General features: G+C 39.3%; 1 protein-coding gene across 2 annotated transcripts in view; it reads left to right on the plus strand.

Annotated features, from left to right (window-relative positions):
- SART3 (spliceosome associated factor 3, U4/U6 recycling protein) overlaps positions 1-22,787 on the plus strand; it is a 35,311-nt gene that overhangs the window by 7,479 nt on the left and 5,045 nt on the right. Inside the window, exons 2-15 of one of the 2 annotated variants that reach the window (XM_063087267.1) lie at positions 396-522; positions 1,516-1,620; positions 5,070-5,254; positions 6,393-6,498; positions 7,794-7,918; positions 11,508-11,663; positions 12,600-12,738; positions 13,210-13,317; positions 14,031-14,108; positions 14,221-14,279; positions 15,285-15,394; positions 18,400-18,512; positions 19,510-19,586; positions 20,178-20,346. In XM_063087267.1, the coding sequence (XP_062943337.1) occupies positions 396-522; positions 1,516-1,620; positions 5,070-5,254; positions 6,393-6,498; positions 7,794-7,918; positions 11,508-11,663; positions 12,600-12,738; positions 13,210-13,317; positions 14,031-14,108; positions 14,221-14,279; positions 15,285-15,394; positions 18,400-18,512; positions 19,510-19,586; positions 20,178-20,346 (1,657 nt within the window). The remainder of the gene's footprint in view (positions 1-395; positions 523-1,515; positions 1,621-5,069; positions 5,255-6,392; positions 6,499-7,793; positions 7,919-11,507; positions 11,664-12,599; positions 12,739-13,209; positions 13,318-14,030; positions 14,109-14,220; positions 14,280-15,284; positions 15,395-18,399; positions 18,513-19,509; positions 19,587-20,177; positions 20,347-22,787) is intronic. The other variant, XM_063087268.1, reaches the window with a different exon arrangement.

Below are 22,787 nucleotides of genomic sequence, written 5' to 3' on the forward strand. Positions count from 1 at the left end.
ACCTTTTAAAATCCTCACCAGAACCTTAGGAGCTAGAAACTAGTAGTATCTCCATTTTCTAGATGAAGTGGAGGCTTAGGAAAGTTAATAACTTGCCTAAGGTCACACACTTTTTGTCTCATTAGAATGTCGTCTTTATTTCAAAGGGACACAGGTGTCTTCTAACAGGAGTTGTAACAGATTTGAGGGAGTTTTGTGTTTATTAAAAGTCTTTTTTCATCCTTCTGTTTTCCTCTTCCTGAGGGTAAATGTTGCATTGCTGTTTCGGCAGCTCGCCCAGATAGCACATTTATTTTATGTGTGGCTGATATGCACATTGTCACCAGTGGTGACAAAAGCTAAATTATTTTGAGGATGGCATTTTAAATTTCAGCTTCTGTTACTCTTCCTTTTAGCTGTCTATCAATGTCTATGACTACAACTGCCACGTGGACCTGATCAGGCTGCTGCGGCTGGAAGGGGAGCTTACCAAAGTGAGGATGGCCCGCCAGAAGATGAGTGAGATCTTTCCCTTGACTGAAGGTAACCCTTCAGCAGTCCAGCTGCTTTTAGAAACACAGAATCAAGGAGTATACATTTTTTTCAGTGCTGAAAGTGGGACATGCTCCTTATAGAAAATTCGGGATGTATAGCATAGTAGAGAAAAGAAAGCCTATCATTCAAAGTCAGCTATTTTTAGTTACTATCTTGTAGTTTTTTGCAAAATGTAGTGATCATACAACACTGATTCACATTTTGAATCCTGATTTCTTTACCCTAACATAACAAAAATTTTCTATTTAGTTAAATGTTTACTCTGTTGTCTGTCTCTTTTTCATTCCATTATTTATATATTTAACCCATTCTCTCAGAACCAGAAAATTGTAAATATATTATATTTGAATTTTTATAAACTATTTTTAATGTAAATGTTTCATACCTTAATTGGTCTATACTAGTTGGGCATTTAGGTTATTTCTGTTGATTTGCTTATGAGAAATATAATTGCACTGAACAACTTTGTGGTTAAATCTTCATGAATATTAATAAGCTGTCTTTGGGACAGGAGTCGGAAAACTCTGGTCCTAGATCCAGCTCTTCCTCCTGCAAAGCATAACTGCTGAGTATAGACACTGAAATCAGTCACTTCTCAGTCTTTTGGCTAAGATAAAGTGTGGACACTGAAATCAGATGTTGTAAGTCCTTAGATAAGACACCTTTATTGTTAATGTTACTATCACCTACCTTACAGGATTGTGATAAAGATTGAGTGAGAAAATATGTACGTAAGTACTTGGCAAAATATGAACTGCCCAACAGGGGTAGGATATTATGATTTTAGTGATTTGATCTTATTTGGAAGCATAAAGCCTATGTGCTTGGTTCATGTTTTAAGAACTAAATTTCTGTGCACGATGCCAGGTTGTGTGAGACAGATGAAATGTTTGTGTGCTGATGACTCTTGGTAAAGTCCCCACTTTCAGCTTGACCTTTGGTGAGGGAGGTGGTAATGCCCGAGGTGTTCTTGTCTCATAGAGCTCTGGCTGGAGTGGCTACATGACGAGATCAGCATGGCCCTGGATGGCCTGGACCGCGAGCACGTGTATGACCTCTTTGAGAAAGCTGTGAAGGACTACATTTGTAAGTTCCTGGGGGCTTTTTCAGGGGGTCTGGTGATGTCATCTGGATCAGTCTCTGCTGTCGTGGATTGTTTCGTGAGATGGTGCTTCCCAGAAAAGAGAGCATTTGTTTAGCAATTAGAAAGATTTAAGTTCAGGGCTGGCTGATTGGCTCACTTGGTTAGAGTGTGGTGCTGGTAACACCAAGGTCAAGGGTTTGGATCTCTGTGCTGGCCATCAACAAAAAAAACAAAAAAAAAGAGAAAGATTCACGTTCAGTCAAATTCTTCAGTCCTCAGTTGAGAAATTTGGTTTTAAAATAAAAGAGGAAGAAATATTTGTAGTAGGGGAATGAATATACTCATAACTAGCATTTGTCTGGCAGTGAGAACTTAAATAGTGTTTCCAGGTAATTAAAGGTTACCTTTTTACACATTGAATATGTTGTTAGAGGTTTTGGACAGAATACTTTTTAAAAAATATTAAAATGTTAAAATTTTTTTTTTATTTTGAAATAACTACGGATTCATAAGAAGTTGCAAAAATAGTACAGACAAATTCTGTGTACTCCACTCAGTTTCCCCTCAGTAGTTTATAACTGTGGTACAAAATCAAAACCAAGAAATTGACCTTGGTACAATGTGTGTGTATAGTTCCGTTACATTTTATAACGTGTAGATTCGTGTAACCACCGCTGCTTTACCTTCCCCTGTTCACAGTATTTATGTGCATTGAGGACCACATCAGACAATGCTGTGGACAAAATGCTATAAAAAAAAAAGCATTTAAAAGTTTCCCCTTTTTAATCATTGTCTTCCCTTTTCTGATTATCCTAATATCCCACTGTGGGCATTTCCCTTTGTGAGAAGCATTGATACTTAAAAGGTAGACTGTCCTGAGGTAGAGAATTTTTTGTGTACCTTTCCAACCAAGAAGAATTTACAATTTTCTACTCTTTATAATCCGGGTAATGAAATTAATAGGCATTTTACAAATATAAAATTATGTTAAATGTGTTTTTAAAAGCTATATTTGTGTCCCTGCTCTGATGCTACCCATGGGTCATCTTTTAGAATCACTGAAAGAGTTAGCAATACATAATGTTCCTTTGTTTTCTGATGATGCTGTTATCCGTTTCATGATATCTCTGTCATCGTTAACAGCACCAGTTATCTTTCTCTTGAGGATCTGTGACCCTCCTTAGACTGTAATGTTTTTTGGTCTTTTATGTTTTTGCGTTGTCTCTGCTGTCAGGCCTTCACTGTCACTAGTGCTGATATCAGTGTGCCTTCCCTTTCCACCAGGCTTCAGGTCTGCTGTGGGTCAGGAAGACAGATAACCAAGCTTAGATTATGCCTCATAAGTAGTTTTGAATGAGGGCCTGAGGGACTCAAGTGTTATTTTCAGGAGATAGAGTGCTTGGAAATTGTGTCACTTGTTTCAAATGTTCAGAAGCCACTTTTGCCTGCTTCTTAGTTTTTAGCTGTGTTGTGGACATTTGAAAATGCCAGGCATAGACCTCTATTTCTCAGCATGGTCTCAGTAGTGATTTTCAGACTGTCCGAGAGGTCTTTTTGGGCCATTAATAGGATATGGCTATGGCCCTTTGACTCTTTGAAGATTTTGAAAATTAGTTTTCTTGGTTTTCAGAGGAGGAGCCTCATGCAGAGGTTGTGTGCCTATTTTGGAGCCTGGCATCTTGTGTCACATTCCTTTGTTTGTCTTTTATAGTCACTATGGACTCTGCACCTTTGGGTTTCCTAAGTTTAAATACTATTTGTTCAGGAACAAGACAAGGATGTCCCTTTTCACCACAGCTTTTCAACATTATACTGGCAGTCTTAGATAAGATAACTCAATAAGATAGGAAAAGGAAATAAAGGTGTGCAGATTGGGAAGGAGGAAGTAAAACTGTCTTTGTTCACAGATGGCATGTTTATCTATGTAGAAAATCCAAAAGAATCAAAAAAACTCCTGGAACCAATAAGTCATTATAGCAAAGGTGTGCATGGATCCACATTGTATAAGAGACACAGTTGAGTCAGTTGCTTTCCTATATACCAGCAAAGGACAAGTGAAAATTGAAATTAAAAACACATTACCATTTATATAAGCGCCCCAAAAATGAAATATTTGGGTATAAATCTAACAAAATATGTATAAGATTTGTATGAGGAAAAGTACAAAACTCTGATGAAAGAAATCAAAGACGAACTAAATAAATGGGGAAGGATTCCATGTTCATGGATAGGAAGACTCAATATTGTCAAGATGTCAATTCTTCCCAACTTGTTCTATACATTCATTGCAATGTTAATCAAAATCCCAGCAGTTTATTTTATAGATATCGATAAACTGATTCTAAAGTTTATATCCAGAGGCAAAAGACCTAGAACAGCCAACTCAATATTGAAGGAGAAGAACAAAGTCAGAGGACTGACACTGCCTTACTTAAAGACTTACTAGAGAGCTACAGTAATCAGAACAGTGTGGTTATTGGTGAAAAATAGACCAGTAGATAAGTGGAACAGAATAGAGAGCCCAGAAGTAGACTCACATAGCTACGAACCTCAGATCCAGCAGCTAGGTCATTTCTACTTCTATTTTATAGCCCCATATGGCAGCTCTGTGTTGGTAAGGGAAAACAGAGTAGCTAACAGACTTTGCCTAAGTTCTTTGCAATGGGTTTCTCAATGAAAAAGCAAGTAAGCCTCAGGAAAACTTAGGCATTAATTCTCAAATTGGCTTTTTTATTTTTTAGTATTTTTATATTAAAAGGTTAGTGTATAGGTCTCTAGATCTTTCAGATTGCTGAAAAGTGACTTAATAGGCAAAGTGGGTACAAGGAAAATTGGTGCATTTGTAGAGTTTTAACTCATTAGTCTGGTCTTAAAGCCTCAGGAGTGAATAAAAAGATTAAAAAAGAAAGTGAAAGAAACAGGTAAACAGGTCTCTTTGCTTAAATATCATTAAAAGTAGAGATTTACAATATAGATTTTTAGTAACAGGATTAGTACTTTTAACTTTGTTCTTTAACTTCTACAAGAAGGCTTAGAAATGAATCAAGATTCAAAAGTCAAAAAATTCTAGACTTTGAAATCTTTGGGAAGGTTCGCTAGATTCATAACTATTTGTATGGAAATCCATTACTGGGTTCCTTCAGTTTTAATAAATAAACTTTATAGTCACGATCTTATTACATATTTCCACTTGGCATATACTGTTTATGCAATAAAATCTCAATTAGTGTATTTAGTAGGAACATTGTTTAAGATATTTTTTTTCAGGCTACAGTATTAGTACAGGTAAATTGGGATGCTTGTTGATGATGCTCTTAGCTTTTTTGCATGAATGAGCACTTCTTTGGTGAGCACCAATAAAGTTGTCTTGTTATGCATTCTTTTGTTATACATCAGTTTAGATATTTGGATGTTTTATATCCTGAACTAATAGAATACGTCTTATTTTCAGGTCCTAACATTTGGCTTGAGTATGGCCAGTACTCAGTTGGTGGGATTGGTCAGAAAGGTGGCCTTGAGAAAGTTCGCTCTGTGTTTGAAAGGGCTCTCTCGTCCGTCGGTTTACATATGACCAAAGGACTCGCCATCTGGGAAGCTTACCGAGAGTTTGAAAGTGCAATTGTGGAAGCTGCTCGGGTGAGTGATCCCCTGCTTGCCTCTGAACGGGCCGGGGCAGTCTTTATAAGGCTTCTTGGAAGTATTATTTTGGAACAGCTGTCCAAGATAAGTCTGAGTCTTACAGTTAACAGAATTAACCATATGGGCTTTACTAATCCCTTAATGGGTGAGCAGTAAAATAAATAAAATCAGTAGTCTTTGTGGAACAGCAAGAATGATTTGTTGGGGGAAGAAGCAGGTGACCACAATTTTTTTCTGCTATTACAAAGTACGACTGCTTTAGTTGCGTGGTTTCTTTAGTTACGTGGTGAATGTACAAGAATAACCATGGTACTAAAAAAAAAAAAATCCAATTGAAACAGAGAGGAAATCTGAGTCTGTCCTGATTGCGTTCTTTAGACTATGATTTATAAAATTTTATGGTAGTGTCCCCTCTCCACTATGGTTATGTGTGTGCCCAGAAAGTTCTTGTTGACTCATAGTGGAGCCTTCTAATCAGTACATCATTGTTATTAAAGTAGCCCCAGTCACTTCTCGATTACATCCCTGTTCAAAAATCTTCAGTGGTGCCTTCAACTTACCCTGAATAAGGCATCAGGACTAATGCTTTTGTTTGACATTTGTGGCTCACTGTAGTGTCAGACATAATCCCTGCATGGACTCTGTTCCCATGGTCCCCTGAACATTCTTGCACTTTCTTGCTGCTGTACTTTTACTCATGCTATTCCTTTAACCAGGAGTCAGTTTCCTTCTCTTGCTACCTCTGGGGAGCCTGGAGATACATTCCAGATGCCAGCTCCTCTAGTCTTTCCTGATTTCCTCCTTTCATAACAACAGCTCACCCTTAAAGACCAGTGTGAAGCAGGCTACACGATAGCGCTACGTTCATACTTATGATACTTCACTTTCATGATTCTTATGTTCAGCCTCACTGTAGTCATTTGGATACATTTCTTATTGCTTTTTGCTCTCCCCGTCGTCATAAACACTTAGGGGCAAAGATAACATTTTTGTACCCCTTCCAGCATTTGGCGTGACACCTCATGTATGTATGAGGTTGTGTAAGTTTTTTTAATTGGAACTGAAAGTTTGTTGAAATATTTTTTGAAGTAGGAAGAACCAGAGTTTGTCATTTACTACTAATTTGCTTCTTTAGCCCATAGCTGGCTTCCTTTCCCCTTTTGACCGGGAACAAACCTTTGATTCACAGCTTGAGAAAGTCCACAGTCTCTTCCGGCGACAGCTGGCGATCCCACTGTATGGTAAGAGAAACTGACATGTCAACAGGAAGCCCTTTGTGGTTTTTAAAATGCTTCGGGGTATGTCATGTAATTAGACCATTTTCAGCATCCTATGAGGCAAGTAGGGCTGGTGTTCTTATTCTTATTGGACAGTGTCACTCTGGACGAAGTCCTTGGGAAAAATATATCTTAAATTGTCAATGCTCAAGGGGGTTGAAAGGGTCAGAAGCAGGGCTAGAAGCTATACTCTCTGACTCTCACTTGAGATCTCTTTCCTACTTGAAGGCATCATTGGAAAGGCAGACATAGGGTCTCTGAAAGGAACAGGCAAACTGACACCCTGTATTTTCTGGGGAGACTTTATTGAATAAGAGTTCCATTACAAGCATTTTCTTTCCAGTAGTAACCTGTTTCATAAGAGTGGCAATTTTATGTGGGCTTATATCATTCCTTTGTGGGGGTGATTTGGTTCAGAAATAGTTGATTGGAAGTATTCATATCCAAATTTTTTGGGATTTGGTAAAGAGGATCCTTTTTGGGTCAGTATATTTTGGCAAACCAGGCCTGTGTGGCTCTGGAGCTGTGAGCATGTATAGCACTGGAAGGATTTTTTAGAGCCTGGGAGGAGTGTGGCACTGCCACCTTGTTTGTCTCCTAGACATGGTTATGCATTGCACACACTCAGAACCTCTGGACAGCTTTACCTGACCCCAGGTGTTATTTCTCTTTTTACTTCATGGTTTCTTTGGGTTTGTTTTGACAAATTATAATGTTGCTGTCCAATCGAATTGTGCAGTGATATACAGAAAAGGCTCAAATCGAGCTGATTTGTCAATTTCTTCTCACATACTAACTTGAGACAGCCTAGCGTAGTGATCAGAGTGTGAACTTGAGCCACACTGCCTGGGTTCAAAGACCTGCTCTCACTTTAACTGTAGACAAATGACTTAACCTTCTGCTTCAATTTCCTCAACTGCAAAATGAGGATCACAATAGAGTCTACCTGGTAGAGTTGTGAGGATCTAATGAGTTGTGTGAAGTGCTAGAACATAGGAAGCACTAGGTGCATGTTGTTAAAGCGTTGCTGATAGTTTCATTGACTCTGATTAATCAGCTGGTAAGGTTGCCTGGGACATCATTTTGAGACAGATATCTAAGGCCAAGTCTGGGCTTAGCAGAAGAATTTGATCAGTAAGTGCTGCCATGGCCACAGATGCGGGAGAGGCCAGTGGCACCTGACTCTCATGGCTTATTATATGTTTGGGTTGATAAAACCCAATGGTGAGACCCACGGGGCTGAATCCATCTTTCAATAGATATGGAGGCCACATTTGCAGAGTATGAAGAATGGTCAGAAGACCCAGTACCAGAATCGGTAATTCAGAACTATAACAAAGCGCTGCAGCAGTTGGAGAAATATAAACCCTATGAAGAAGCACTGGTAAGTGTTGGCTTCTTTTATAGTAACCTTCTCTCTACAGACATTTCCCTGAACAATAGTTGCAAGTTAAACAATATCTTAATATTTGTTTTATTGTGAAATATATAGAGTATATAAATGTATATATACAGTTTACATACTAATAATAAAGTGAACATCCATGTACCCACCACCCAGGTTAAGAAATAGAACATTGCCAGTACCTTAGAAGTCTCCTATGTGCCCCTCTCCGATTGCCTCCTCCTCCCTCTCCCGAGAGGTAATCACTTTCCTGACTTTTGTGATAATCATTCCCTTGCTTTTCTTTATAGTTTTACAACCTTTAACGTATCCTTAATTAACATGTTGTTTAATTTTGTTTGTTTTTGAACTTTTATATAATGGAATTGTACTGTATATTTTCTTTTCTTTCAACATGTTTTTGGGTTTTATTCATGTTGATGAGTGCAGTTACACTGCATTTGTTTTCACTGCTATGAAGTTGTGTGTGTACACAATTTATTTACCCAGGTTGTTGGATAGTTGGGTCATTTCCAGTTTTTTGCTAGGAGCAGCATTGGTACACACGAAAGAAAGTTTTTCTAGAATATATAATTAGGAATGAAATTGCTGGATCGTAGGATAATGCTAAAGTGTTTTTCATGTCATCGGTTTGTACTCCTGCCAGTAGTATCTGAGAGTTCTCATTGCCCCTGCCAATCTTGGATATCGACATGCTTAAATTTTAGCCAGTCTGATGAGTTTGAAATTGTAGTTTTAATATGGATTTACCCGATTACTAATGATGTTGAGCATCTTTTCATGTTAATTGGCCATTTGGATTTTCTTTTATGTGAAGTTCCTGTTAAAGTCTGACCTATTTTTCTTTTGGTTTGTCTTTTTTTCTAATTGATTTGTGGGAGTCCTGGTTCTTACTCCTTATTTTTGGTTCTCTGTATTGCACATTTACCCCTAGTATGTTGCTTGTCTTTTTATTTTTTTAAATGGAGTCTTTTGATGAACAGTTCTTAATGTTACATCCAATTAGATTAAAATTCTTTCTCTTATGGTTTGTACTTTTGTTGTGCTTATTTAAGAAATCTCCCTTACTCTGAGGTCTTTAATATATTTAGCTCTTTTTCTTCTAAAAATTTTATAGTTTTTAATTTCACTTTTAGGTCTTCATCCACCTGGAATTGATTTTTGTGTGTGGCATGATGCAGGGTCACTTCTCCATATGGAGAAGCTGTTGTCGTAGCACTTGCTTTGATAATTCCATCCTCTCCTCACTGCTGTGCTGTGCTACGTCTGTCATAGATGAGCTGTCAATTTATGTGTGGCTCTTATTCTGGTTTACACTGTTGTGATGATGATAGTTTCATGATACGTTTTGACCTTGGATATGATGAGTCCGGTCCACTTTGTTCCTTTGCAAGAGGGGCTTGACTTTCTTTAGCCGTTAGTGCTCCCATCAAATTTAGAATCAGTGTTTCAAGTTTTATTTAAAAAAAACAACTGTTGAGTTTTTTTTATTGGAATTGCATTGTGTCTGAGAGCAATTTGGGGAAGAATTTATGTCTTTAAAATATCGAGTCTTCCAATCTATGAACAGAGTATAGATCTCTGTTTACGCCTTGTCCTTCTGTAGAGCTTTATAATATTTTTATACATTTATCCAATGTCTTGAACATGTACTTTTTAGATGTATTTCTAAGTTGTTTTTGATGTTTGCATGAATGGTATCTTTTTATAGATTGTATTTTCTGGGTGTTCCTGGTATATAAAATGTAACTGGTGTTTTATATTAATTTTCTATCAGACTTGCTAAATTCTTATTAATAATTTATAGGATCTTTTGGATTTTCTGTGTTGACAATACTATTTATAAATGGCATTTTTTTCCTTTCTTATTAGAAGTCTTTTAACTTCATTTACCACACCTCAGCCTTCTGCTCTGGTTTTCTTATGTTTATCTTGTCTTTTTGTTTGTCCCACCAGACATCACTGTTAATACTGCATTCTATCACAGTTTGTTTACATTTATTATATGCATTTCCTGCTGCTTTCTTTGCTCTTCCCTTTTTCCTGTATCTAGGATTTTTCACCTGGAATCACTTTTCTTTTGCTTGAAGTAAATTCTTTAGAGTCTCCTGTATTGGATGGAGATTTGCTGGTAACAGATTTTCTGTTTTAAAAGGTCTTTGCTCTCCTCTTGAAAGTTACTTTTTTAGGATATAAAATTCTAGACTGACAGATTCTCTCAGCAGTTGAATGTATCTTTCTGTCTCCTGGCTTCTATTATTGCCATTGAGAAGTCAGCTGTTTGTCTTACTCTTGCTTCTTCCAAGGTAATCATTGTTTTTTTTTTTTTTTTCTCTGACTGATTTTAAGATCACATTGGTTTGGTCTGATGTCCTGTAATTTCATTACAGTAGGTCCAGGTAGGGTCCTAAGGTTTTTTGGGATCTCTCTTGGCATAGTGAGTATGAGCACAGACTTTGAGAGTAAGGCTGCCTCTAGTTTGAATTCTAGCTCTGCCACTTACTAGGTCTCTTACTCTGGGCTAGCACTTACCTCCCTGTGTCTCAGTTTCCCCAAATGTAGGGTGGGGGTAGTAATGAGACCTGCCTTATAGGATTGTTGTGAAGATCAAATTCTTGATCTGTGTTAAGCCAGCAAAAGCTTAACCTTTACTTAGCTTACCAACTTTCACTTAGATTTTGTTCTTAGTATTTCTTGTTTCTTTGCCAGTTTGTTGATTTTTAAGAAGATTTTTCAAAATATATTTAACTCAGAAGTTTTAGTCATTTTCAGTGGCACAGTGTCTGGGTAACTAATTCACCGTCATGACTGGAAACCGAGGTTCTAAAACATCGTCTTTCTATTCACAGAGCACGTGTGCTCTCTTGTTGGCCTGCGCAGGCTCCCTCTCCCTTTCTTTTTCACATGTAAGTGATTTGTGTGTGCTTGTTTTTTGGAAAGCCTCGTTGATGACGTCCTCAACCAGTTCAGTTTTGTTCTGGCCATCAGCAGAGAGTGGCTGAAGAGAAGACAAGTTGAAAAAGAGGATTTTGTTTAAAAAGAATTTGATTGTGTGCCTTGGTATCAGTAAACATTCAGCACAGCCTCCTCTGTCTTCTGCATGTGTCTGTGCTCTTGCAGGAACTGGTATTGGGAATGATAAACCTGAAATAGCACAGGGCACTAGGTTTTTCTAGTTTGGTTGCGTTCACTCCACTTGGTAGGCCAAGAAAAGTGACTTGTGTTTTGGAAGGGTGGTTAGCAGTGGTCATTAGCATAGGTATTGCTCTTTCATTCAGTTCTTGATTGATGGGCAATTTAGATTCCCTATAGTCTAGGAATGGATTTAGAAAAGGGCTTATGGACCTGTCTATTGCCATGAAGAGGCACTTTAGATCAGACAGGAGGACTTATTCTGCTCATCAGATTGTAGATCCAGTTGTGGAATAGTTCTGAGAGTGAGGATTAGGTGATTCTTACCTCGGTGAAGCCAGTCTTAACAGAATTTATTTTATTTGAAGATGTGTTGTGCTTCCTGACAGTGCCAAGTAACTGAATTCAACTTCAATGCTATTTTCCTGTGCTCCAGTTGCAAGCAGAGGCACCAAGGCTAGCAGAATACCAAGCATATATCGAGTTTGAGATGAAAATTGGCGATCCCGCCCGCATTCAGTTGATCTTCGAGCGTGCCCTGGTTGAGAACTGCCTTGTCCCAGACTTGTGGATCCGTTACAGTCAGTACCTAGTAAGATAACTGTTTTGATTTTATTTTTTTCTTACTAACTTTTAGAATCTATTTAAAGGAAGTAATAACAATGCCAGGGGTTAGTTGCATGTTGCCCCTTCCTACTTTCTTTCGCTTTCCCTTCTTCCTCCTTTTCTCCTCTTTGCCATCTCGCTTAGGAAGTTCTCCTAGTACTTTAAGTTATTTTAAACTGATCACTAACTGTAAAAAAAAAAAAAAAACTTGCTTATTGTCTTACTATCGAGGATTTAATAACAGATTGAATTTTTTTTTTTTTTTTTTTTTTTTAAAGATGACCATTAAGGGGATCTTAACCCTTGACTTGGTGTTGTCAGCACCACGCTCTCCCAAGTGAGCTAACTGGCCATCTCTATATAGGGATCTGAACCCGTGGCCTTCGTGTCATCAGCACCACACTCCCAAGTGAGCCACGGGCCAGCTCTAACAGAATGATTTTTTATTTTAACTTTTTATTATGGAAAAAGTCTGAACCTTCATGTAGCCATCACCCAGCTTCAACAGTTATCACCAGTTATGGCTCTAGTCAGTTTCACTTATGTCCTCACCCACTTCCCCCTTCTGTGTTATTTTGAAGCAAATCCAGAAATCATATTTCACTGGTAAGTATGTCAGTATGTACATATAAAAAGTATTCAGTATGAATGTGTAAAAGACCCTTTTATGTATAAAAGGATTGAAATGAGGTCCATACGTTTAGAATTGGTTGATGTCTCTTAAGCCTATTTTAATCTATAGGTTCCCCCTCCACCTCACTTCTCCACTCCCCCTAGTGATTTCTTTATTGAAGAAACCAGGTTGCAAGAGACATTTTAAAGGAAACTTCTATTGTCGGTTGGTTGTGCTGGCAATGTCTTATTGATGGTGAAATCTTACCAATAATATTTTACGTTCTAATTCTGGAATTCTTTATCATAGGACCGGCAGCTGAAAGTAAAGGATTTGGTTTTATCCGTACATAACCGTGCTGTTAGAAACTGTCCCTGGACAGTTGCCCTATGGAGTCGCTACCTCTTGGCCATGGAGAGACATGGAGTTGATCATCAAGTGATTTCTGGTGCGGATGTTTTTGTGGGAAGATTTCTAAGCTTTTTGTCCCAAGTGTGAAACACAGAGCTGTGATAAAGCCATTAAATCAGCATTACCCAGGGTTTTCTTTGGGATATTGAGGATTAATGCCTAAAGGGCTCTAAGTGGGAGATAAACTGGTTGTATTTTTGGCTTCTTAGGCCTTTTAAACATGCTGATATATACTGTGATTTTCTAAGAAGCTGTAGTCTTTTCTCCAAAGTTAGTTTACCTGTTGCTCTTATTGCAGGGCATCTTGTGGAGTGAATCCTTTATGGAACACAGTTTGTGCAGTGCTTTAGTAGCTTCTCTTTTGAACATTTCTCTCTAGCCCATTTCACTGCATTCTATTCTTATTTTTTTAAAGTCATATAGTGTTATATAGTCAATAGAGTTTGATAATTTTATATTAGCTTCTTTTTGAATTAGCAACAAATCCTGACTCTTTCTCCAATTCTAGGAACCTTTGAGAAAGCTTTGAATGCTGGCTTCATCCAGGCCACTGATTATGTGGAGATTTGGCAGGCGTACCTTGATTATCTGAGGAGAAGGGTTGATTTCAAACAAGGTATTTAAGTGCATGTGTTTCATCTCAGAACTGAACTTTTTCTCATACCATTTTTTGGTGAGATGGCCAAGTTCCCCAAATACATTGTGATTGGGCAAATGATGTAGACCAGCCACTGGTAACTTCCCCCGCTAGAAATTTTAGCAATTTATATCTTTAGCGAGTAATGCCGTGGACTATGAAGGAAGAGAGTAATGGTTCTTATTTTATGCTGGTGTCTGTCAGCTTCTTTAATCTCATCTCACACCTCTCTTCTCTCTCCTTTATATATCCTAAAGAGTTCATTAAATAAGACTATCGTGTTTCTTTTAAGTCTTTGAACCCTTGCAGGATCCGCTGCCCTCCTTGCCCTGCTTCCCCCAGAAAAAGCCTAACTTGTACTTGCATGTGCGTGTCAGCTGTTACCCCACACAGGCAGCCTGCAGTCACTGCTGTAGTTTGCGTCACCCTGGCTGCGGGAGACCCCCCTCCACTGTGGTCCCACGCACTGCACCCTGTGTTCAGCTTTGTCATTGTGCTGTTCATCCTGTACTCGGTTTTGGTTTCTTTCTTCCCCACTATGTGATGAGGACAGGTACTGGCAATTTTATTTCTGTGTCATCTGCACGATTCCAGGTAGATATTGGGTTTCAGGCAGTTTGCTGTAGGATTTTTTTTAAAAAAAAGACATGCTCTGTGGTTTTATAAAGTCTTTTTTTTGCAATTTCCAACAGACTCCAGTAAAGAGCTGGAAGAATTGAGGTCCACATTCACTCGTGCTTTGGAGTATTTGAAGCAGGAGGTTGAAGAGCGTAAGTATAGCCCTAACCTACTGCTTTACCCAGTTGTATTTCCTGTTCTTTTCAGCCAAAGGCTGTGTGTGTCTGAATTACTTTCTAATTTTGACTAATTCCATTCTTGAAGGTTTCAATGAGAGTGGAGACCCAAGTTGCATGATCATGCAAAACTGGGCTAGGATTGAGGTAAATGCTTTTGACAAATCTTTCAGTTTCATCCACCTTTGAAGGACCTTTGTTTAACAGTGTCCCATTAAACATTCATTAAAATTGAGTCAGAATCCCAGGTAATGGTCTAGGCTTTGCAAGGATTTGTGTTATTTACCTAACTTGATGTACATTTGTTTCCGTCTTGGTGAAAATATTAGCTCCAAGCTAGAAGTTGAGCAACAAATGCCTGAATGCCAGGGCTTTGCTTGCTTACTTCTTCCATGCCGCACTCCTTGCTTCAGTCATGAGTGCATACCGAGTGTGCATTTCTGCTGGCACTCAGCTAGGTGCTGGGGAAGTCAGAAAGATACGTCCCTGTGCTAGTAAGGCTTTACTTTAATCTAGGATAGGAGATAGACAATTTGACAAATAATTAGAGGATAGAATAAGTTGAATGTCATTACTGGGCAAGGGACATCAAGTGAGTAAGACATGGGACCCACCCTTGCTCAGCTAATAGAATTGTAAAATTCTAATCATGATTTATCCTTTGTGAGAGAGTTAGATCTAAGAAATTAACATTTGTCAGGTAGTTTCTTATGGGGTGTTTGTATTGTGACCATTTTACAGATGAGGAAACTGAGGCTCAGAGGTTAAGTAATTTGCCCAAGTCAGTTTGCAAGCAGCAGAGCTGGCATTTAGTGCTAAATTAAATAAGTCTATATCTTTCTCTCCATTGCCTCTCAAACACTTGGATTTAAGCTTGATAAAGACTATCTAGTACTGTTGAGTGAGTGTGTGGGCTGCTGCCCTCTGTTCATAAGAAGGGTAGGCAGACAATTTGAGGCTTGTCACTGCTGAAAGGCTGAAGTGTTTGGGCTGGGCTTGTTACCACTGGAGGGAGGCGTGGGGAATGTCCAGGGATTTATGTTACACCAACAGGGGCTTTTTTTGCATGTCTCTTTGAAGTGTGTTTTGTGTTGGGTGTTGATGTCATAAGGTTTGGGTCCTTTCCTATCTGAGCCTGCTAATGCATTTTAGGCTCGACTGTGCAATAACATGCAGAAAGCTCGAGAACTCTGGGACAGCATCATGACCAAAGGAAACGCCAAGTATGCCAACATGTGGCTTGAGTATTACAACCTGGAAAGGTAACCGACCTGGAGGTGGGGAGGGAGGTGGGTTTGTCAGGTATACACCTGTCTTCAGTCCTGGCTGACTCCTGCCAGCCTGGGCTTGTTCCTTAGAACTGGGCTACCTTCCTTCATTCTGTCTCATTCATGAGTGGATGCATTTTTATTGGGTAGGGCTGGAGAACCAAGCATAATATTTTGTGCCTGGGACTCTTATGACTATACATTTTTTGTTTTGTTTAGTTTTGATTTTTGGACATGAATATTTCATTTGACTTTTGGAGCTATTTATTTTTTGTTATATTTGCTTTTATAGAAAATACTAAAAAGCAAAGAGAAAACTGAAATTACTTGGAATCACTGACCTAGACATAACTGCTGTTGGTTAATGTTTTGGGGTATATTCTTAGAGACTTTTATGCTTAAAATTTTTTTTAAAAAAAATTTTATTTTGTAGATATACAATGTGGTTGATTATTGTGGCCCTTTCTGTTTGCTTGTCGTATCAACTTCAGGGAATTGTAGTTGTGCTTAAAATTTTTTTTTAATGAAAATTCAATTATAGTGTACATGTTATAAGTAATCTTTAAAACTATTTGAATTAAATAACATATATGACAAAATATTTATAACATAGGGAAGATATAAAGAATATGACCAGCTTTTTTACTTAATATATCTTGAACATTGTACATCAGTAAATATATTTGTACACTACCTTTTATCTTTTTTGAATACTTTTTCTCCTACTTAAAAAATAATGCATATTCAAATGAAAAGAGAACATTTACAAAAATGTGTGATAGAAAGTGCCAGTTTCTTATAATCCCCACTCCCACAGATGACCGCAATTAAAGCTTGTTTAAATATTCCTCTAGATCAGTGGTTCTTTTTGATCTCAGGACCCCTTACACTCTTCCAATTTGAAGAGCCCAAACAGCTTTTGTTTATGTGGGTTATATCTATTAATTATCATATTAGAAAATAAAACTGAGGAATTGAAAAAATATTTTTATTCATTTAAAAATCATAATAAATTAATTACATTTAACATAAATAGCATAGGTTGTGGAAAAATGACTATATTTTCCAAGCCCCAAAATAATTTAGTGAGAAAAGTTGGCATGGTTTTATATTTTTGCAAATATCTTTAGTCTGGCTTAATGGAAGAGAGCTGAATTCTCATGTCTGCTTCTACATTCAGTCTGTTGTGATGTGTTGCTTTCATTGAAGAGTATGAAGAAAACTTGGCCTCCCACAGATAAGAGGTTAGAAAAGAAAGGGATATTTTAATAGTCTTTTCAGATAATTGTAGATATTCTTCTTTCAAACCACAGCAAAACTCAACAAGCGATAGTTTCTTAAACGTCAGTTACAGCATGGGCTTTTTACTTTTTACACGGTGCCATAATTCTTTGACAACATTCGTAGTTCATTTGGAAAATCCTGATTCACTAAGTCATGCATCTCTTCCAGGTGTTGACACAGTTCATTCCATAGTAAAAACAAAAAAAAACATATTTGCTCAAATCTGCAATAATCTTAGTAGAAAAGTCTTTTAAGTAGGAAGCTATCAAACTCACAGTGGCAGATACAGGTTTTCCAAAATTCTAAGTTTTCACTTGAAAGCTTGAATTTTATCACTTGCAACAAATAATGTCAGTGGTTTTCCTTGAAGTGGTGGACTCACTTCATTAATGTTTGAAAATGTCTGCCAAATACCCAGGTCTTAGTAAGCATAGTTTGTCACTCACCTGTTCTTTCAAGTAAAAATGGTGTTCCATGAAACAGTGACTAGTTCATTTTGTAACTCAAACAATAACATACATTTCTCTTCAATAACGTGCAACAGCCGTTGTACTTGGGCATGCAGAAGAAGTGCTTTGTATGTACTTCCTATTTCATCACGCAGAAGACTAAAAAGATGTGCACTGCTTTGGTTCGTGCTAAGGGCCACCATTGCTTTTGCATTGTCCTTGCAAATGTTAACACATTTAAAAAGTTCAATAGTATTTTAGTATTATTAGGAAAGGAGTTTTGACTTTGCAAACCTCCTGAGAGGGTCTCGGAGACCCTTAGGGGTACACGAATCGTACTTTGACAACCACTGCTCTGAGTTTTTTCTGAGTATCCTTATAGGTACTTACAATATTTATATATATTTACAAGTTTTTAAAAACAAAAATGAGAACACACTGTTTCATAACTGCTGTGACTTTTTAAAATAAAAATTTTTATTAAAACATTGTACATATTTATATGGGGTTACATTTCTATATGTGTATACCATATTCGGTCTATTCAGGGTAATTAGCACATTCACCATTGCAGAGCTTAATCATTTCTTTGTGATGTGTGCATTTGATCTCTTCTAGTTGTTTGATAACGTGCAGTAAATCATTGTTAGTTATAGGTTCCTGGGTTGACTACACAACAACAGGGCTTATTTTTCCTATCTAGCTGTAATTTTATGTCCATTAACCAGCCTCTTACTATCCCCCTTCTCCCCTCCCCTTTCCTGCCTCTAGTAACCACAGATTAATAGAATTGTATTATACCTGTTGTGATTAGCAGCATAACTTTCCATGTTAGTACAAAAAGATTTGCCTCTAGTCATGAAATTTGACAGTCCCTGAGAAATTAGTGATTTCCCCCTTGAGTAGAGTTTCTCTGGGGGCTTTATCAAGTCACATAGTTGTTGGCCCATCCTCACCCCTTGCCCCCGAACATGTTGTACATGCCAGTGCTGTAAAGACAGAAAACCTGGGTGCAGACCCCTGTCCTGGGTGCATTTCTTAGTAGCACCTACCTGGCTAAGGGATCGAGTGGTTTAGACAAAGCCTTCCCTTGTGATTGTAGAGACTCTTGGAAGAAGGAGAAAACATTGTGGGAGTTCTGAAAGCTGGGGTCTCCTCAGAAGCCAGAGTCGTTGGAGAGCTTCTGCTTGTGAAAAGACAGCCCCTCCATTCATGCGCCTTCCACTTTGTGTCCTGGTGGCAGCAACTCTTTCTTTTCTGCCCTAGGGCACATGGTGACACCCAGCACTGCCGGAAGGCTCTGCACCGGGCCGTCCAGTGCACCAGTGACTACCCAGAGCATGTCTGTGAAGTGTTGCTCACCATGGAGAGGACAGAAGGTAGGGCCCTCAGCTCTGTGCTTCTGGCTTGGAGTCTGACCCATTTGCCATTTGGTTGCAAGTAGGAGCATCTGATTACTGTCTGTGAGGACAGACCACTCCTGAAGTGGCATTTGATGATTAGACTGTCCTGCATGCTCATCAGTGACAGTGAGTCCTCCTGCAGCTCGTCTACCAGGAGGCCTCACTGTGAGGTAGTTCCAGCACAGGGGGTCTCATGATTCTTTGTGGTGGGGACTGTGTATCATATGACATTTAGCACAGCTCTGGCCTCTACCTACTGGATGCCAGTATTGACCCTCCCTGCCCCAACCAAACATGTCTCCAGCATTGCCAAATGTCCTTTGGTGGGAAAGACTCACACTGACCCCCACCCCCACCAGTTGAGAACCACTGCTCTAGCACAGTGTCTGCGCAGTGAAGAAAATCAGAGAGGCAAGCAGCTCAGTGTGCTCTTTGGTTATGTGGGCATCCCTGGTGGAATTTCAGAGCCTTCAATGTAAAGCTGTGGAACTAGAACTAGTACAGAAACAGTGTGCATTTATCCATGGGCACTGGCCTGGATTTTGGGTGTGAACCCCTCACAAATGGGAATCAAATACCTAAACAACAACAAAATAAGAAAAAATAGCTTAACATTTAAGTAGCTCTTAAAATTCTTAAGTCTTAATATAAATGTCCCGTTACCTTTTGCATTAAAATGTTTTTATAGTCTTTGCCATTGAGAGCCCATAATAGATCATATTCTGGTTTTCAGGTCTTTTTTCTGAGAGAAGGGACATTTCACACACACTTAGAAAGGCTATTTGAATTCTAAACTAAACTAAAATTCTAAACTGCAAGCCTACATTTTAAATTTTCTTAAAATGGGGAGTTGACTCTCCATTTCTTATTTCTGATAGGAGAGATTTCTTGAGGTGTAGAGAAAATAAGAAAAATTTTTATTATATCTTTGGAAAATGTAAAGAGTGAAAGTTTTGCTTCTCTTTCTATTAAGGTACTTTAGAAGATTGGGATATAGCTGTTCAGAAAACTGAAACTCGTTTAGCTCGTGTGAATGAGCAGAGAATGAAGGTAATGATATTTATTTGAAGTCTTCGGAACCTCTGGTGGCTATTTTCGTTTTGTTTGGTATGGATATTTTTGTCAAACCTTTTAGGTCTTCCTAAGAAGTGTGTTTTACCCAGAAAATATTAATTATAAAATATTTGAATCAATATTTAAACCTTTGTTGCATGATCTTTTCAGACTGATTTAAAACTTTGGCCCCAACCAGAAATACTTTTTCATGTAGTGGGTGAATTTAAGCCCTAAAATTTACTGGAATAGATGAAAAAGAATAAAAAAGTTTCACTTAGCTTAGTGAGTGGAACATGAACACCCCCGACTTACTTAGGGTCCCAGTTTTATGGATTTTTTTTCTCCCTTTTACTGAATGTGGTTGAGGATATTGCTAAACATACTGTAGACTTGGGATTCAGAATGCTAAGAGGTCTGACTAAGCCCCAGTATTGGGAATGTTGTGAACATCTTCTCTTCTTTCTCGTCTCTTCTATCATTTGGGAAATGAATTTCCATTCTCTCGCCCCTTTTATCTCTTATCACAAGTCAGTACGGTTAATGTAACTGCTACATCCGGTGATGACCATATTCCCAATTTTCTAGGCTGCAGAGAAGGAAGCAGCCCTTCTGCAGCAAGAAGAAGAAAAGGCTGAACAACGGAAGAAGGCCCGGGCTGAGAAGAAAGCATTGAAAAAGAAGAAAAAGACCAGAGATGCAGACAAAAGCAAAGCAGACGAGGACGATGAGAAAGAGTGGGGTGATGATGAAGAAGGTAAGAAGCGGTTTAGAAATTTTACTTTGAAACATTTCAGATTTACAAAGAAGTTGTAAAAACAGTACAAAGAACTTTTTTTTTCTCAACCATTTGTGGGTAAGTTGCTAGCATCATGCCCATCACCCTTTGATTACTTTGGGGTGTATGTTTTGCAAAGAAGGGTATTCTTCTCCATGAACACGATCCAGCCATCAAGGTCAGGATTAGCACTGGTCCATTACTACCAGGTAACCTGAGACCCCATTTGTGGTCTGCCATTTGTCCCTATAACGTCCTTCGTAGTAGAAGGATCCAGTTCAGGATCAGATGTTATGTTTAGTTGTCCTGTATGTCTCTTGAGTCTCCTTCAGTCTGGAACATTCCTCAGTCTTTCTTTGACTCTCATGACCTGGACACTGTTGAAGGGGACAGGCTAGTTACTTTGTAAAATGTCTCTCAAAAGGGGTTTGTCTGATGCCCCCTCATGATTAAATTCAGGTCTAATCATGTGCATCTTTGGCAGGAATAGCACACGAGTGGTGCTGTGTCCTTGTTGAGTCCTGTCAGGGGGCATGTGATTTCCTTTTGTTCCATTACTGGTGATGGTCACTGTGGTCACATGACTAAGGTAGTGCCTATCTGGCTTCTCCACTGTGAAGTTACTCTTTTTCCCTTCGTAAATAAATACTTCGATGGTTATTTACCTAGTACTTTGAGAATAGTAAATATACTGAATATACTGTTCTTCATCAAACGTCAAAATTATTCATCTGTTTATATCATGTGGATTCATGGGTTCCTACTTTCTTCAGTAGTTATAATATGTTGTTATAATTATTTATGTCGATGCTCTACTTATCCCAGATTTGTTTAGCAGAAGTCCCTTCAAACAGGCTATTGTGTCCCTTTGACGTGTCCCAATTCTTTGATCCCTTCTTACTTGCCGGCACTCAATACCACATAGTCATCTTGCACTTTCCGTAACTTGGCTCTAGAGTCAACCATTTCTCCAAGGTGCTTTTGAGTGGCAAGTGGCACTTAGAAGGTTCTGGGTGTGCCCACTGCTGTTTTTGTTGCTTCCGACCCTGAGTGATCAGAGCTAGGCAATGTGTGTTAGTGTATGCACATGCACACACAAACACACATTTACAACCATATTTACTTCTGTAACTATCTGTGTATATTGAAAACCATGATTTCACACTGACACATCCAATTCCAGTCTAATACTGCAGGGTTCATCATGGTTTTCTCCCTTTCACACTTGCAGCAGCCTTCTCTGACACTGAGAAACCTGGCTCCCATTATCCTCAGCATGTCCACTTATTTCATCAGTCCTCTGTGTACATGTAGCCAACTTCCTGTCCTTGCCTCCCCTCCTTGTGGGTGCCCTGCACGGATCCACTCTGGCTCCATACTGTACACCAGGCCATCACCACTTGCCCATCCAGTCTGGCTACATACCCTACACTGGGCCATCACCACCACTGCCCTCCTGCATGGTGCCCTCCTCTCCCTACTTGGGCTCCCATACTCCACGCTGGGTCCCTGTCATTGCCCCATGTGTGCACAGCCCCTTCCTCCCACTCAGGCTTCAGTCTCCTGCACCACTGTTGCAGCCCCCACCCTACACAGACACCTGCCTTGACCGGCCCTACTTAACAGTTTTGACTTGGTAGAATTTTCCAGCCAGTGTTACTATCACTTGTGTAATTTCAGGGATGGGAAGGTATGGGTCAGATTTATTTTAGCAAAGTCAGTCAAGGTAAAGAATTGTCTCTAGATGTTAGCAGACCCTGTATTTTCCTAGCACAGATGTGTCAGCTGGACAGAACTGGTAGTGGAGTTGTCAATCAATTGATGTTTCTTCTTGTTTGGGCCTTCAGAAATGACTGAGGGTAGCTCACTCCCTTAGAGCTCTCAGTTTAATGGGATAAGGTGACTGTGATGTGATTACAGTGACGTGTGATCAGGGTGTGGGACACGTAGGTGTAACTTGTGGAGGTTAGAGAAGACACTCATGAGTCGGCTTCCTGCCAGAAACACTTTGTGGGGGAGGCGATGCGGCATCCAGTGGGGAGAGTGAGTGGCTGTCAAGTGGAAAAGAAGGCAAGGGGTAGCTAGACAGAGAGCCATGTTAGCAAAACACCAGGGCACAGAGCAGCCTGGCATTTTCTTTGAGCAGCAAGTAATTGGGTTTGAGCTCAGATGCAGGGCAGAGGGACAGGTGCAGCAGTCAAGGAGGCTGGGCAGTGGGTGGGTCGGGCGGGCGGGCCCAGCCCAAGGGCGCACTTGAATGCTGTGCTCAGGGCTGAGACGCTAATGGGAGGGCAGTGGGGGCATTGGTGGGAAGGTCTGTGAACAGGAGGCTGATGTCAGTGGCGCTTCAGTCCTGGCCTTCTGGAGGCAGTGGTGAGGGTGGTTGCAGTAGAATGTTGATGCTGAGCTCGCATGGGTGC

This window comes from Cynocephalus volans, chromosome 2 (genome assembly GCF_027409185.1).
Source record: "Cynocephalus volans isolate mCynVol1 chromosome 2, mCynVol1.pri, whole genome shotgun sequence".
Classification (NCBI taxonomy): domain Eukaryota; kingdom Metazoa; phylum Chordata; class Mammalia; order Dermoptera; family Cynocephalidae; genus Cynocephalus; species Cynocephalus volans.